General features: G+C 48.9%; 1 protein-coding gene across 1 annotated transcript in view; it reads right to left on the reverse strand.

Annotated features, from left to right (window-relative positions):
* Window positions 1–56: 56 nt before the first annotated feature.
* TNR (tenascin R) overlaps window positions 57–12,965 on the reverse strand; it is a 314,626-nt gene continuing 301,717 nt past the window's right edge. The window contains exons 20-24 of the mRNA XM_039483709.1: window positions 12,004–12,155; window positions 9,710–9,806; window positions 8,459–8,620; window positions 1,217–1,380; window positions 57–824 (exon numbers count right to left, since the gene is read on the reverse strand). Of these exons, the coding sequence (XP_039339643.1) occupies window positions 705–824; window positions 1,217–1,380; window positions 8,459–8,620; window positions 9,710–9,806; window positions 12,004–12,155 (695 nt within the window). The 3' untranslated portion in view covers window positions 57–704. The remainder of the gene's footprint in view (window positions 825–1,216; window positions 1,381–8,458; window positions 8,621–9,709; window positions 9,807–12,003; window positions 12,156–12,965) is intronic.

The following is a 12,965-nucleotide window of genomic DNA, read 5'->3' on the forward strand; positions in this document are numbered from 1 at the left end:
CAAAGGGAGCGGGACAGCTGCATCATCATGGCTAACAGAGGGATTGGGCATTATGTTGGGGAGGGGGCAGGCTCTCCCTGGCTGGTATGACAGAGGGAGGAGGTGGAGTCTCTGTCCCTGGGATGAAGGGGCATCAGACTTGTTGCCTCTGAGTATGATCAAATGACCGGGCGCTATGTGTGGTCCCTGCCCAGGTGCAGCTGGTGCTACATGCGGCTGCAGCTGGTGCTACAGGCGGCCTCAGCTGCAGGCCCTAGTCCAACAGCTCAGCTGAAAAGCAAACTTGCCCCCAGAGCGTGGCCTGGCCAGCCTCCATCGACGTCCCTGGCTGACAGGACCTGCAGCGTGAAGGAGGCCCTGCTGCCGTGGAGATGGTGGTGAGGGAGCACCTTCAACAAAAACATGTCCTAGGGGGTTCACCTGGGATTTATAAGTCTTTAAAAAAATACTAAAAATCCATCTCTCGTGCTCTTTCCATGTTGTGGGCAGGGGGAGCGGGCACTTGGCATTTCACTGGGAAGATGTTGAGGCCCTTCCCTTTCCAAAGCCTACCAGCCGCTCAGTCAGCCCTTCCAGGACTCCTATGGACCAGGTTGCTAGCTCAGAGTAGTAGTATTTCTTTTCCCTTTTCATATTATAAAATACAAACGAATGACAGAAAAGGTCGGGTGGCTGGGGCGGGGAGGGACAGGATTCCTGCTGGCTCACAGCTGTAGGGACCGTCGTTTCCGTCCCGAGATGTTACGGTGGTTGTAGGGTCGCATCTTCATTTCCACAAAGGGTATGGAGAACTCGTGGCCTTTCCAGTGGAACCAGTTAATCCCCTGCGAGCGGAAGGAGAGAAAGGCACAGGGCAAAAACAACAAAACAGGTGGAGGGGGTGGGGAAAGAAGGAAACATGTTTGAACTTGGAAGTTAAGTGGGAAGAAAGAAAAGAGTTTGTTTAATGAAGCAGCTTCTCTTATTACTCTCTGGGCAAGAAATGTGCAGGTTTCTCTCTCTGGCTTGTTATCCCCCCACTGCTCTCATGTATGTGCTAACTCATTAGTTTTCCTGTGTCTTCCACTCACAAGGCAAGAGACATTGCTTTAAAGTTTCCCTCCTGAAACCAGCTGGACTGTGCCCAGTGTAATGAAAGGGAAGGGCCCGGGAAAGGCACCTTGGGGCTCCTGGTTATGAGAAGCACTGTCTCTCTGCTGCGTGGTTCTGCGCTTACCTGACTGTGCCGGGACTCGCCGTACTTGCCGTTGAGGTTGGTCCGGTGGCAGTTCTTATACCACCAGGCCCCTTTGTATGACATGGCGCAGTTTGTAACAGCAACGTCGTTGTCTCTGTCCTTGGTGGAGAACGGACGTCCCTGGTGATAGGTGAGTGAATCTCCTGTATAAAGGGAGACGCTGTGAGGAGAGGCTCAGGGGTGCGCCTGCGGTGTGTAAGCACGACCATGTCAGGCCTGGCTAGTCTCTCTACAATGAGTAAATTATGATGTAATAACATTGTTCATTCTGCTAATCTATAGCTTTCCAGCTCAAAGAGTTGAAGACTGGCAGAATGCGACAGGAATAAGATTAGTTTGAGTTCCTAACCTCCTGACCTCTTGGGTCCTAGATCTTTCTGCTGACACTCTGGTGTAAAGATGGGCCTGAACAAAATCTAGATCCTTGGATCTGAACCCTTTTGGGCTTTGGAGATGGTAAAAACCTGCAGCCAGGTCCAGTTCTGAATTTCATGGCTAAAGCAAATTCCTGGATCCAAACACCGCAGAACTGGAAATCTAGATGTAGGTGTGAGGCGAGGACCCATCACTGCTCTAATGAAGGGTTTCTGTTTACACCCATTGGCCAAAGAGATTGTTTTCTCCTTCTAAACATTGGTCCCTTCAGACTGTGGTCTGAAAGGGTAATGAATATGGTAATGAGAGGTAAGCCTGAGTTTGCAAAGTTTGGGGCTTTTCAAATCTGGGGAAGTGGTTTGGCTCATTGCAGGCAGGTGTTGGCTGCAGAGTTTGGATCATGATGTGAACTTTCCTACAGTTGGGAGATTTTCCAGTCTAGGGTTTTTGGGTTGGGCCCATCTTCTGCTTCACTTTTGTCATGCTTCTATGTTTCCAAAGTAACCCTAAATGTATGATGGGCAATAAGAAGTGAATAAATGCTTTGTAATGCCCCAAGAGAATACCAAAGAGACCAGAAAATATTAATTATGCACAGTCCTGAAAAAAGAACACAGAGATGTGCATGTGCGTACACACACAGAGTATACATGTGGGAAAACCCAAGGGAAATATACTGGCTGGGAAACCTTTACTCCTTTCAAGGGGCAAAAAGGGTGGTTCCCCTCTGTCATTATTAACTCTGCAGAAAAGGGTTTGAAGCACAAAGCGTTTTGTTGCATTATAATTCAGCCAGTTTGGGGGTAGGGGAGGAGTGTCAGACTCCTAGATATGATACAAACATAGGCCAGGATCCTCAGAGGTATTGAAGTGCCTAACTCCCCTTGATTTCAATGGGAATTAGGTGCCTCAATACCTTTGAGGGTCTGGGCCATAGGAACTGCTATGCTGTATCAAACTAACAGTTCATCTAGTCCACTGTCTTTCCTCTCCCAGTACTAGATGTCTTACAGGCATTGACAATTCTACATCTTACATATGGTGGACGGTTTCTTGCTGCCCCAGGCAGAGAGTGGTTGCCTTGTACCTGGAGTCTGGGCATTTATGGTCATTAGACATTTTTATCCAAGCTAGAATAGCTGTATCCTGACTCCCCCCCTCCATCTTGAACCTGGGGCCACTGGGTTTCCACTCATCTAACACGTCCCTGCTCGCACCCAGCAGTTTGCTACTCACTGACTGAGTGGAGAAAGCATTAAACCTGAAGCGACATCAGGGAGCCCTGATTGGAGGAACACCCAGAAGCTCTGATTGGTCAAGGCATCATATTTAACCCAAAGAGAGGCACAGGAAACGGTTTGCACAAGTAGGCCCTAGGTGGCTGCTGCTTGGACATCTCGCCTAGTGCTTCAGCTGCTGATCTGCTTGCTTCCTGAGTCGTGCCTGACCCTGTCTGGATTGGTGTGTCTGGCTCCTGCCTGATTCCTGGTAACCCAAACATGACTTTCTGCTAACCACTAGACCTGGCTGCCTCTGTCTGTCCCTGACAAGCTGCGGCTTATCTTGTTATTCATTGAAATATCTAGTCTTAGGCCTGGTCTACACTAGGAGTTTATGTCAAATTTAGCAGCGTTAATTCGATTTAACCGTGCAACCGTCCACACCAGGAAGCTAATTAGTTTGACCTAGAGGGCTCTTTAGTTCGAATTCGGTACTCCACCCCGACGAGGGGAGTAGCGCTAAATTCAACATGGCTATGTCGAGTTAGCCTATGTGTGGACGGAAATCGACCTTAGTAGCTCCGGGAGCTATCCCACAGTGCACCACTATGTTGACGCTCTGGACAGCAGTCCGAGCTCAGATGTTCTGATCAGCCATACAGGAAAAGCCCTGGGAAAATTTGAATTCCTTTTCCTGTCTGGCCAGTTTGAATCTCAATTCCTGGTTGGACATCGGGGCGAGCTCAGCAGCACCGGCAACAATGCAGAGCTCTCCAGCAGAGGAGTCCATGCAATCTCAGAGTAGAAAGAGGGCCCCAGCATGGACTGACCGGGAAGTCTTGGATCTGATCGCTGTGTGGGGCGATGAGTCTGTGCTTTCGGAGCTGTGCTCCAAAAAACGGAATGCAAAGACCTACGAGAAGGTCTCCAAAGCCATGGCACTCAGAGGATACAGCCGGGATGCAACGCAGTGCCGTGTGAAAATCAAGGACCTGAGACAAGGCTACCAAAAAATCAAAGCGGCAAACGGACGCTCCGGAGCCCAGCCCCAGACATGCCGCTTCTACGAGGCACTGCATGCCATTCTCGGTGGGTCTGCCACCACTGCCCCACCAGTGACCATGGACTCTGAGGATGGGATAGTGTTGACGGGCAGTTCCTCGGCGATGTTCGTGGATGGGGAAGATGAGGAAGGGTTTGTGGAGGACGAGGCACGTGACAGCACTTACACTACTGATTTCCCCGACAACCAGGATCTCTTCACCAGCCTCACAGAGATCCCCTACCAACCCTCCCCGGCCATTAACCCGGACTCTGAATCAGGGGAAGGATCAGTCGGTAAGTGCTATAAACATGTAAACATTTATTTTTTTAAAAAACAGGAATAAAAACTATATGAAAAGAAGGTCAATACATATAGGGATAGAACAGAAATCCTCTTGGGAGAGTTCCACGAAGCTCTCGTAGAGGTACTCGAAAAGCCTCCGCAGGAGGTTCCTGGGGAGAGGTGCCTTATTGGGTGCTCCGTGGAAGCACACTCTTCCACGCCAGGCTATCCTCAGGTACAGTGGGAGCATTGCCTCCACGAGCATGGCAGCATAGGGCCCTGGTCTGTGCAGGGTTTCACGCAGCATGCGCTCTCTGTCTCTCTTAGTGACCCGCCTCAGGGTGATCTCGCTCGGCGACTGCTGCATCTAATTAGGGGAATTAGTGTAATGTTACTATTGGGAATGCTTGACTTTTCCTTTGCATAACAATGACCATCGTTTAACAGCCACATGGTGGAGGCTGCAGAGGGAAAGCATACAGGGATCTTTCCCAGGGACAGCCGCGAGGGGGTGGAACAGGGTCAGACTTTATGCTTTCCAGATTGCCTGCAGCAGGAGGGCACTGCTATCCATTAACTGTTAAGCAGCCTAAAGTTTACGGCTTATCAGGCCCGGCTGCTACATGGATTCTGCTGTCTTGCCCCGCTTGTCCGATCTCCAATGCAAGACCCCAGGCAATGAAAGCGAATGCCGAAAATTCGAACTTGTCCTGAGAGCGCATGAGATAGGTGCCGTGTATGGTCTTGTTCACAGAAACAGACTAGACTGTGTTCAGTGTTCGCAAACATGTATCTTTGCAAGGAAATCACTTCCTTTTTCCCATCACACAGCTGTGGCTCTTTCCCGAACTGCCCCGGCATCCCCCTCACAGAGGCTGGCGCAGATTAGGCGGCGAAAGAAAAAGACTCGGGACGAGATGTTCGCTGAACTGATGGCCTGCTACAGAGCCGAGGCGGCCCAGCAGAGCCAGTGGAGGGAGACCCTCTCTCAGCAGCAGCGATCACACAGCGAACGGGAGGACAGGTGGCAGCAGGAAGACCAGCAGGCAACTCAAACGCTGCTTGGACTAATGAGGGAGCAAATGGACACACTCCGGCGCCTTGTGGATGTTCTGCAGGACCGCAGGCAGGAGGAGAGAGCCCCCCTGAACTGTATCTGCAACCGCCCTCCCCCGCCACAAAGTCCTGTCCCCCCCCTCACCCAAAATCACAAGAAGGAGGGGCGCTAGGGGCCGTGAAAACTGTCACTCCACCCCAGCAGAGCGCTCATGTAACAAACAGCTCTCATTCCCTAAAGTATGAGAATTGCTTCCCTTCCTGGCTCACCCAATCCAAAATCCCAGTTTCATCCCCCAACTGTGTAGTTGAGAATTAAAAATAGTTTGCTGTTCATTACTGTTTCCATCATGTTTCTTTGCAGAAGACTTTGTGTGAAGGGGAGATAGGGGTTTGTTAATTGCATAGGACAGCCACCATTACCAGGGTACAGACATGGGGGCAGGATCAACAGCAGGTCACACACAGAGTGCAGTCACTAGGCACCCGGGTCAGTCTGGGAGGTGTCTGCTGCCCCAGGTCAGTCTGGGAGGTGTATGCTGCCCCAGGGTCCGAGCGCCTGGCATCCACAAATGGCAAGGCAGGCTGCCCTTACCATGCCCTTCCACCCTAGCCATGAGCCTCTCCGATGCCCTGAGCCCCAGCCAGAGCCATCAGCCCTCTACACCAACTCACCCTTCCCACACACCCCTCACCCCTTCCTGCAAACTCACCCCTTCCTGCACACCCTCCTGTAACCGTCCTCCCCGCTGTAGGAGCAGGAGCCTGTCATTCCTCGAGTGTAGAAGCGGTCTGTACATCACTGCACACCGTACCCACCACAGTCTGTGTCCCTGTTTGAACCCTTTAACGCAAATTCGTTAGTAAAGAAAACTTTGTTAATTAAAAATGTTCCAATAACTTTATTTTTAAACATCTGTTGGAAGGGGGGAAACCTGGTGAACGGGGTATGTAACCGCTGAAAAAAGTCAATAGTAACTGAAACAGGGGCAGGTTCAGCTTCTCTGTAAAGAGACTGGACAGTCATAGGTTACCCTGCTCTCTGAGGAAACTAGCTTTCAAAGCCTCCCGGATGCACAGCGCTTCCCGCTGGGCTCTTCTAATGGCACGGGTGTCTGGCTGAGCGTAATCAGCAGCCAGGCGATTTGCCTCAACCTCCCATCCCGCCATAAAGGTCTCCCCCTTGCTCTCACAGAGATTGTGGAGCACACAGCAAGCTGCAATAACAATGGGGATATTGGTTTCGCTGAGATCTGAGCGAGTCAGTAAGCTCCTCCATCTCCCCTTGAGACGTCCGAAAGCACACTCCACCACCATTCTGCACTTGCTCAGCTGGTAGTTGAAGAGCTCCTTGTCACTGTCCAGGGTGCCTGTATAGGGCTTCATGAGCCAGGGCATTAGCGGGTAGGCTGGGTCCCCGGGGATCACTGTAGGCATCTCCACATCCCCAACAGTTATTTTGTGGTCCGGGAAGAAACTACCTTCCTGCAGGCATCTAAACAGACAAGAGTTCCTGAAAACACGCGCGTCATGAACCTTGCCCGGCCACCCGACGTAGATGTTGGTAAAACGTCCCCTATGGTCCACCAGTGCTTGCAGCACCATTGAAAAGTAGCCCTTTCGGTTAATATATTGGCTGGCCTGGTGGGCCGGTCCCAGGATAGGGATGTGAGTCCCATCTATAGCCCCACCGCAGTTTGGGAATCCCATCGCGGCGAAGCCATCTATGACGACCTGGACGTTTCCCAGGGTCACTACCTTTGAGAGCAGGAGCTCAACGATTGCGTGGGCTACTTGCATCACAGCAACCCCCACGGTAGATTTGCCCACGCCAAAGTGGTTCGCTACTGACCGGTAGCTATCTGGCGTTGCAAGTTTCCAGAGGGCTATAGCCACTCGCTTCTGCACACTCAGGGCTGCTCGCATCTGGGTGTCCTGGCGCTTCAGGGCAGGGGACAGCAAGTCACACAGTTCAAGGAAAGTGCCCTTACGCATCCTGAAGTTTTGCAGCCACTGTGATTCATCCCAGACCTGCAGCACTATGCGGTCCCACCAGTCCTTGCTTGTTTCCCGGGCCCAGAATCGCCGTCCCATAGCATGAACGTGACCCATTGCCACCATGATCTCCGCGGCGCGGGATCCCGTGCTTTGTGAGAGGTCTGTGCCACTCTGACACTTCATGTCCTCACCGCGCTGCCGGAGCCTCCTCGCCCGATTTCTCAGCAGCTGACTGTGGAAGAGGTGGATGATAAGGTGCGAGGAGTTGACAATGGCCATAAGTGCAGCGATGATCGCAGCGGGCTCCATGCTCGCAGTGCTGTGGCATCCGCGCTGTCACTGACCAGAAAAGTGCGCAAACAGATTTCCCACCGGCGCTTTCAGGGAGGGAGGGCGGGAGTGACGGTTGAATGACGACAGTTACCCAAAACCACCCTCGACACATTTTTCCCCCAGCAGGCATTGGGGGTTCTACCCAGCATTCCAATGGGAAGCGGGGACTGCGGTAACTGTGGGATAGCTGCCCAGAATGCACCGCTTCCAATGTCGACGCTTGCCCCGTTAGTGTGGACTCACAAAGTCGAATTAGTGTCCTTAGTGTGGATACACAAATTCGACTTCATAAGGGCGAATCCACAAATTCGACCTAAGTTAAATCGAACTACTCTTGTAGTGTAGACATACCCTTAGTTGTGGAAGTGAGTTCTCCCCCACCACCCCCCTGAAGGTATCTCAATGTTAGAACATCGTCCTGCCAACATTGTGGTGGGTGAAGCTTAGCAGTTCTGTCTCACCCAAGAACAGTGGCTGGGCTAACGTTCTAGCAAAGTATATAATGGTACTATATGGATGGCATCAGCTTTTCAGTTCCTATGGAAGCATGGCATTAACAGGCTGATCTGCTGTTTTTGTTGTACGAGGCACTAGCTCTCATTATTGATCCAATTAGCTGAACAGCAATGAGTGTTGTATAGTACTGCCCATGGAAAATTCTATGTGCTGATTAAACATGTGCCTCCTGGTGATTACCATAGTGGTTTATCTGATTACTCACAAGGCAGCAGAGACAACTAAGGGCCTCTATTTGGATGGGCCAGAGTGGTAGTAGCATCCAGGAAAGGAATTAATTTTTTGAGTGGTGGGATTTCCTTACACTGCTCAAGCTTATGCACTGCAGGCGTTTCGGACCCACCAGTCCAGAAAGCTTCCTGCTGCACGTAGGTGCTTGTTAGTGATAGTGTGTACCGGAAGTGCCATTGTAGTCTCCTATCCGGAGCTTGTACAGACTCCTGGCATCACCGACGGAGAACTTGTCGTAATAGGCGTAAGTTGCCTCTTGGCCATCTCGCATGTCTATTCGTAGCTCATAGCGTCCCTGCGATGTGATCTTCTGAATGTTATCCAGCCCTGCAGAGAAAAGTAGAGGGTTCAGGTGAGATCTGGTACCTGTTGGCAATTCTGGGAAGAAAATGGAAGGAGATTCTGGGCTCAGTGAAAATGTATGGCAAGCAAATGCAGAGGAGGAGAACCCAGAAATCACCAGTGCTTTGAAGAAAAGCCACCCTGCCTCAGTTCGTGTCTCTGCCCTTAGTGACCGAATGTGGACTTTACACTTATGTACAGAACAAGACACTGGACCCAGATTTCTAGCATCAGTAAGTCTGGAGTGTTTGGCTCTGCAGTTTTGGGGTTTGACTCATTGTAATAGGAATCGTTTGCAAAATCCGAATCTGGCTTCTGATGCCAAACACCTTACATTTGAAGGGTGTTTGCACCTTGGGCCCACCTCCAGTGTGTACACGCATAGTCCTGTCCCTGTGTGACAGCATTTCGGTCTGAAGCAATGCTAAATCATCAATATCTGGTTTTTACATTTCCTCAGGTGAATATTCTCACTCATTAAGATCAGGGATGAGAAATGCCAGTTACAGCCATCCACTGACGATATTAATTGTACATGCTCCACTCACGCAGAGCTTTGCCAGTGCCTCGCCCACTCATTCCTCAGTTTCCACCATGCTAGGCCTGGGCTTCTTCTGAGAAGAAATTACCAATCATGTTAAATTGCAGCGTGTATTTATAATGCAGACAAAAACCTTCCAGGGAATTGGACAGAACGGCCATGCTCCATTCCTTTTGTGATCTAAGGAGATTTGAAATCAGGTCTCCATGGGCGCAAGGCCAGTGAAAAAGCCTACTGTGCCACCTAACAAATCAGGAACTGCTGCACCTTTGTGATCTCCTTTTATGTCACATTTCCTCCGCATGACACGTTGCTAATGATATGAGTGCAGACAGAACAAAGGAGGAAATACCATGGTGAAGAAAAGCAGATCAATAGGGGAGAGATGGACAGATAACCTCTCTAATGATACGCAGACACAGAGAGATGGAAATTAAGCTTGCAGAGATAAGTGTCCGATTGAAAGATGCAAAGTGTCCACTGATCACAGCCAGGCTGACTGTCAGTGACAGACAAAGAGGTAAGGGCATTACCCAGCCAAAACTCATCCTCTAGGTTTCCAAAGCCAATGCGGTAATCCATCCACTTTCGAAAGAAATCTGTCAGCCCATTCTGCCGTCTCTGGAACACCTACAAAGGGAGAAGGAATGAAAGCCACATGGAAGAATCTTTGCTTAAGGAAGAAACAATGATAGATCATAGCCAAATGGGCTTTGTTATATGTGAAATTAAAAGATAGTACTTTTGCCTTTCTATACCACCCTTCAAGTGAGGCGCTCAGAGCTTGAGAGGTTAATGTATTAATTCTCACTACAGGCCTGGAAGTTAGACATGTATGGCAACAGTCAATTTACAGGTGGATAAACGGAAGTTAAGTGATGTCCACAGCAAATCAGTTGGAGAGCTGGGAACAGAATCTAGAAATCCTAATGTCAAGTTCCCCGCTCTAACCAATGGACAACACTGCCCACTTTTCAGCATGTGATTTTCTTTTTAACTAGTTATTTCTGTAAGCCCTTCAGCATGAAATCAGCTGTGAGGCTTTGAAGCAGAGTAAAAAAGCAGGTAAAAGCTTTGGCGAAAGAATCCACACCAGCAGTGTTAGGAATTTATACTTTGATTGAGGAGGCCCTTTTCTGACTGCGCATATGCTAACATGTGTAGATACTAATGTGTGAGAGACAGCGTGACAACACAATCCAGTTGGAACAGCAGAGTATTCTCTGGTTCTGGTGCCGGTCCACCTGAGTCAGGGTGTGTTTATGCGATTCAGCTAAATAGCATTTGCCTCTAAAAGCACTGTACAAAGTCACTCTAGCTGATGGCTCACACCACCATATGGTGAGCCCTGTGAGTGCAAATCATTTACTTTGAAAGCTAGTATCCATTTAATTTCATGTAGAGGACAATAGATCAGTTTCAGCTTCAGGCTATGCTTTACTTCCAAAAGGAGCTGCAAACATTTCAAATCACTCAAAGGGAATTTCTCCAAGTGCAGCTCCTATTAACAGCTCAGGACCCATTCCTTAAGACGTGGACAATGAAGTAGACTGTATTAAGCCTCTTTTGGTGCCTTGCTTTGCTGTCTTTCATAGCTGTGTGGCCAGAGCTGTGCTTTACTTTCATTTATTATGGGCATACAGTGTTTCTCTGTTGTGGCTTATAGCCCCACATCCAAAAGTTGTGGTCTCATCTGAACTCCAAAACTAAGCAGCATCAGGCTTGGTTTGTTCTTGGATGGGAGAGTTGAAGGATAGACCCCATTGCTGCAGGCAGTAGTGCTGCTTATTCAGGAAACATCACTGTTTCCATTGCACCAGTGCCCTAGCATAGAGTTGGAGCCACCATGCTGCTGGGGAGGCTATTGGAGGAGTAATGACGAAGGTCCTATGGCATATTTTGGACTTGGTTTTTTTAGCTTTATCCTTGCACAGGGGGTGGTGCAGGGCTGCACTGCTCGGCACTAGGACACATTATGTCTCAAAGACCAGCCGGGCACTGAGGAGGAGTGTGCCTGCTGCTGTGACTTACAGTGCTGACCTGCGCCACTGCTGATACATGTGAGAACTTGGACATAGCTTCTCCCTGCTTTCTCCCCAGCAGCTATTAGCAGGGAGCTGTCCCTGCAATTAGAAGAGCCTGGGGACTTTGATTATAACCAGAGTGCAAGGAGTAGGAAGGGTACTTGCACCTTTGCCCCCCCTTTGCACAACCACTCAAAGGCCAGCTGCAATCTAACCCTGAGATAGAGTAGTGATGTTAAACCTTGTGTCCCCCCCCAAGTTACATTCTACCCAGATGGTTCATTCTTTCACTTGGATTAGGATAACTTTTCCTTCCTCCCCGTAACTGTTGCCATGTGCTGCCAAACAGCTGCTGCATTCCTCCCCAGAGGTGGCTGCTTGGCCTTTGTGAATGATGTGGCCCTGTATGGTATCTGACGCATTGTGGGGGATCCTCTGGAATAGAAGGATGGTGCTGGGAAATGGAAAACCATTAGTAGAGCTGTGCAAATAACTGATGTTCCTGTTTACTGTCCAAACTGAAAAAATTAGAAAAAAAAAAGTTTTTTTACCTTTCAAATTTTATTTAATGAAATTGAAATAAAATTCAAATGAAAATCATTTTGAATTTAAAAAAAATCTAAACCTTTTGAATTTGAGGGAAATTCTCCCCCAACTAAACATTTTGCCAAATCCAACAAAAATTTGCACAAAGTTTCAGTCAACCTGAAACTGCAGATTTCAATGGGAAAAAAAGTTTTTTTGTCCTAAAAATGTGCCCCAGCTCTAATTGTTCTGATGATGAGTTCTACATGGAGGCTTACAATCCATCCTCCCCCATCCGTGGTCATGTCGCAGTACACCTGCACTCGCTGGCTGAGGTCCCCATTGATGGAGATGGTGTAGACTCCACTCATGGTGTCGCCATTCATCAAATGCTGGGCACAGTCCTGAGGATTAGTGAACACGCGGCCTCCTGTGAAATTAGAGAGGCAAAGCTTCGAAGAGGGCACAGCACCTCCCTACACATGTCACATGACATATACCATATGATACAACATCACACAAGGCTTACTGCAATCCAGGAAGGACATGAATTGACTTCCGAGGTCATGAATCAGCCTGATAAATCATAGTAACTCCATCAAGTGCATAAGCTATCTCTTGGCTTACTTCACATGTCATGCCTCATTATGCAATAAGCTCATTGCTTGTACTAATTAACTCAGCGGTGGGGACCCCCTCTCACATAACAAGCCTCTGAGTGCGACCCCTCCTTATAAATTAAAAACACTTTTTTATATTTAACACTATTATACATGCTGGAGGCGAAGCAGGGTTTGGGATGGAGGCTGACAGCTCGCAAACCCCCTGTAATAACTTCGTGACTCCCTGAGGGGTCACGACCCCCAGTTTGAGAACCCCTGGATTAACTCATCATATGCCACAAGGTATAATGGCATGACACTCAGTAACTCTACTGGGTACAATGAATGAGAGTGTGACATCTTGTGATAGTTTTCCATGGATCTTGTTAAATTAATTGTTCCCAATATACACAGATAGTTTGGGAAATACCAGTGTTCTTTTCTCATCAATACAAACATGTAACCAGACTGATTTCAATTGAGTTACTACATCCATATAAGTGTCAGGACAATCCAGTTCATGTAGGGCTTGTCTTCGTTAGAAAATTCAGCAGGGTGTACCCATGACCCAGCAGACATGGTGTTGGACACAGCTGGTCCAGGTCTATGCAAACTGCAAAGTCATGGTCAGCATTGTG

This window comes from Mauremys reevesii, linkage group 8 (genome assembly GCF_016161935.1).
Source record: "Mauremys reevesii isolate NIE-2019 linkage group 8, ASM1616193v1, whole genome shotgun sequence".
NCBI lineage: Eukaryota > Metazoa > Chordata > Testudines > Geoemydidae > Mauremys > Mauremys reevesii.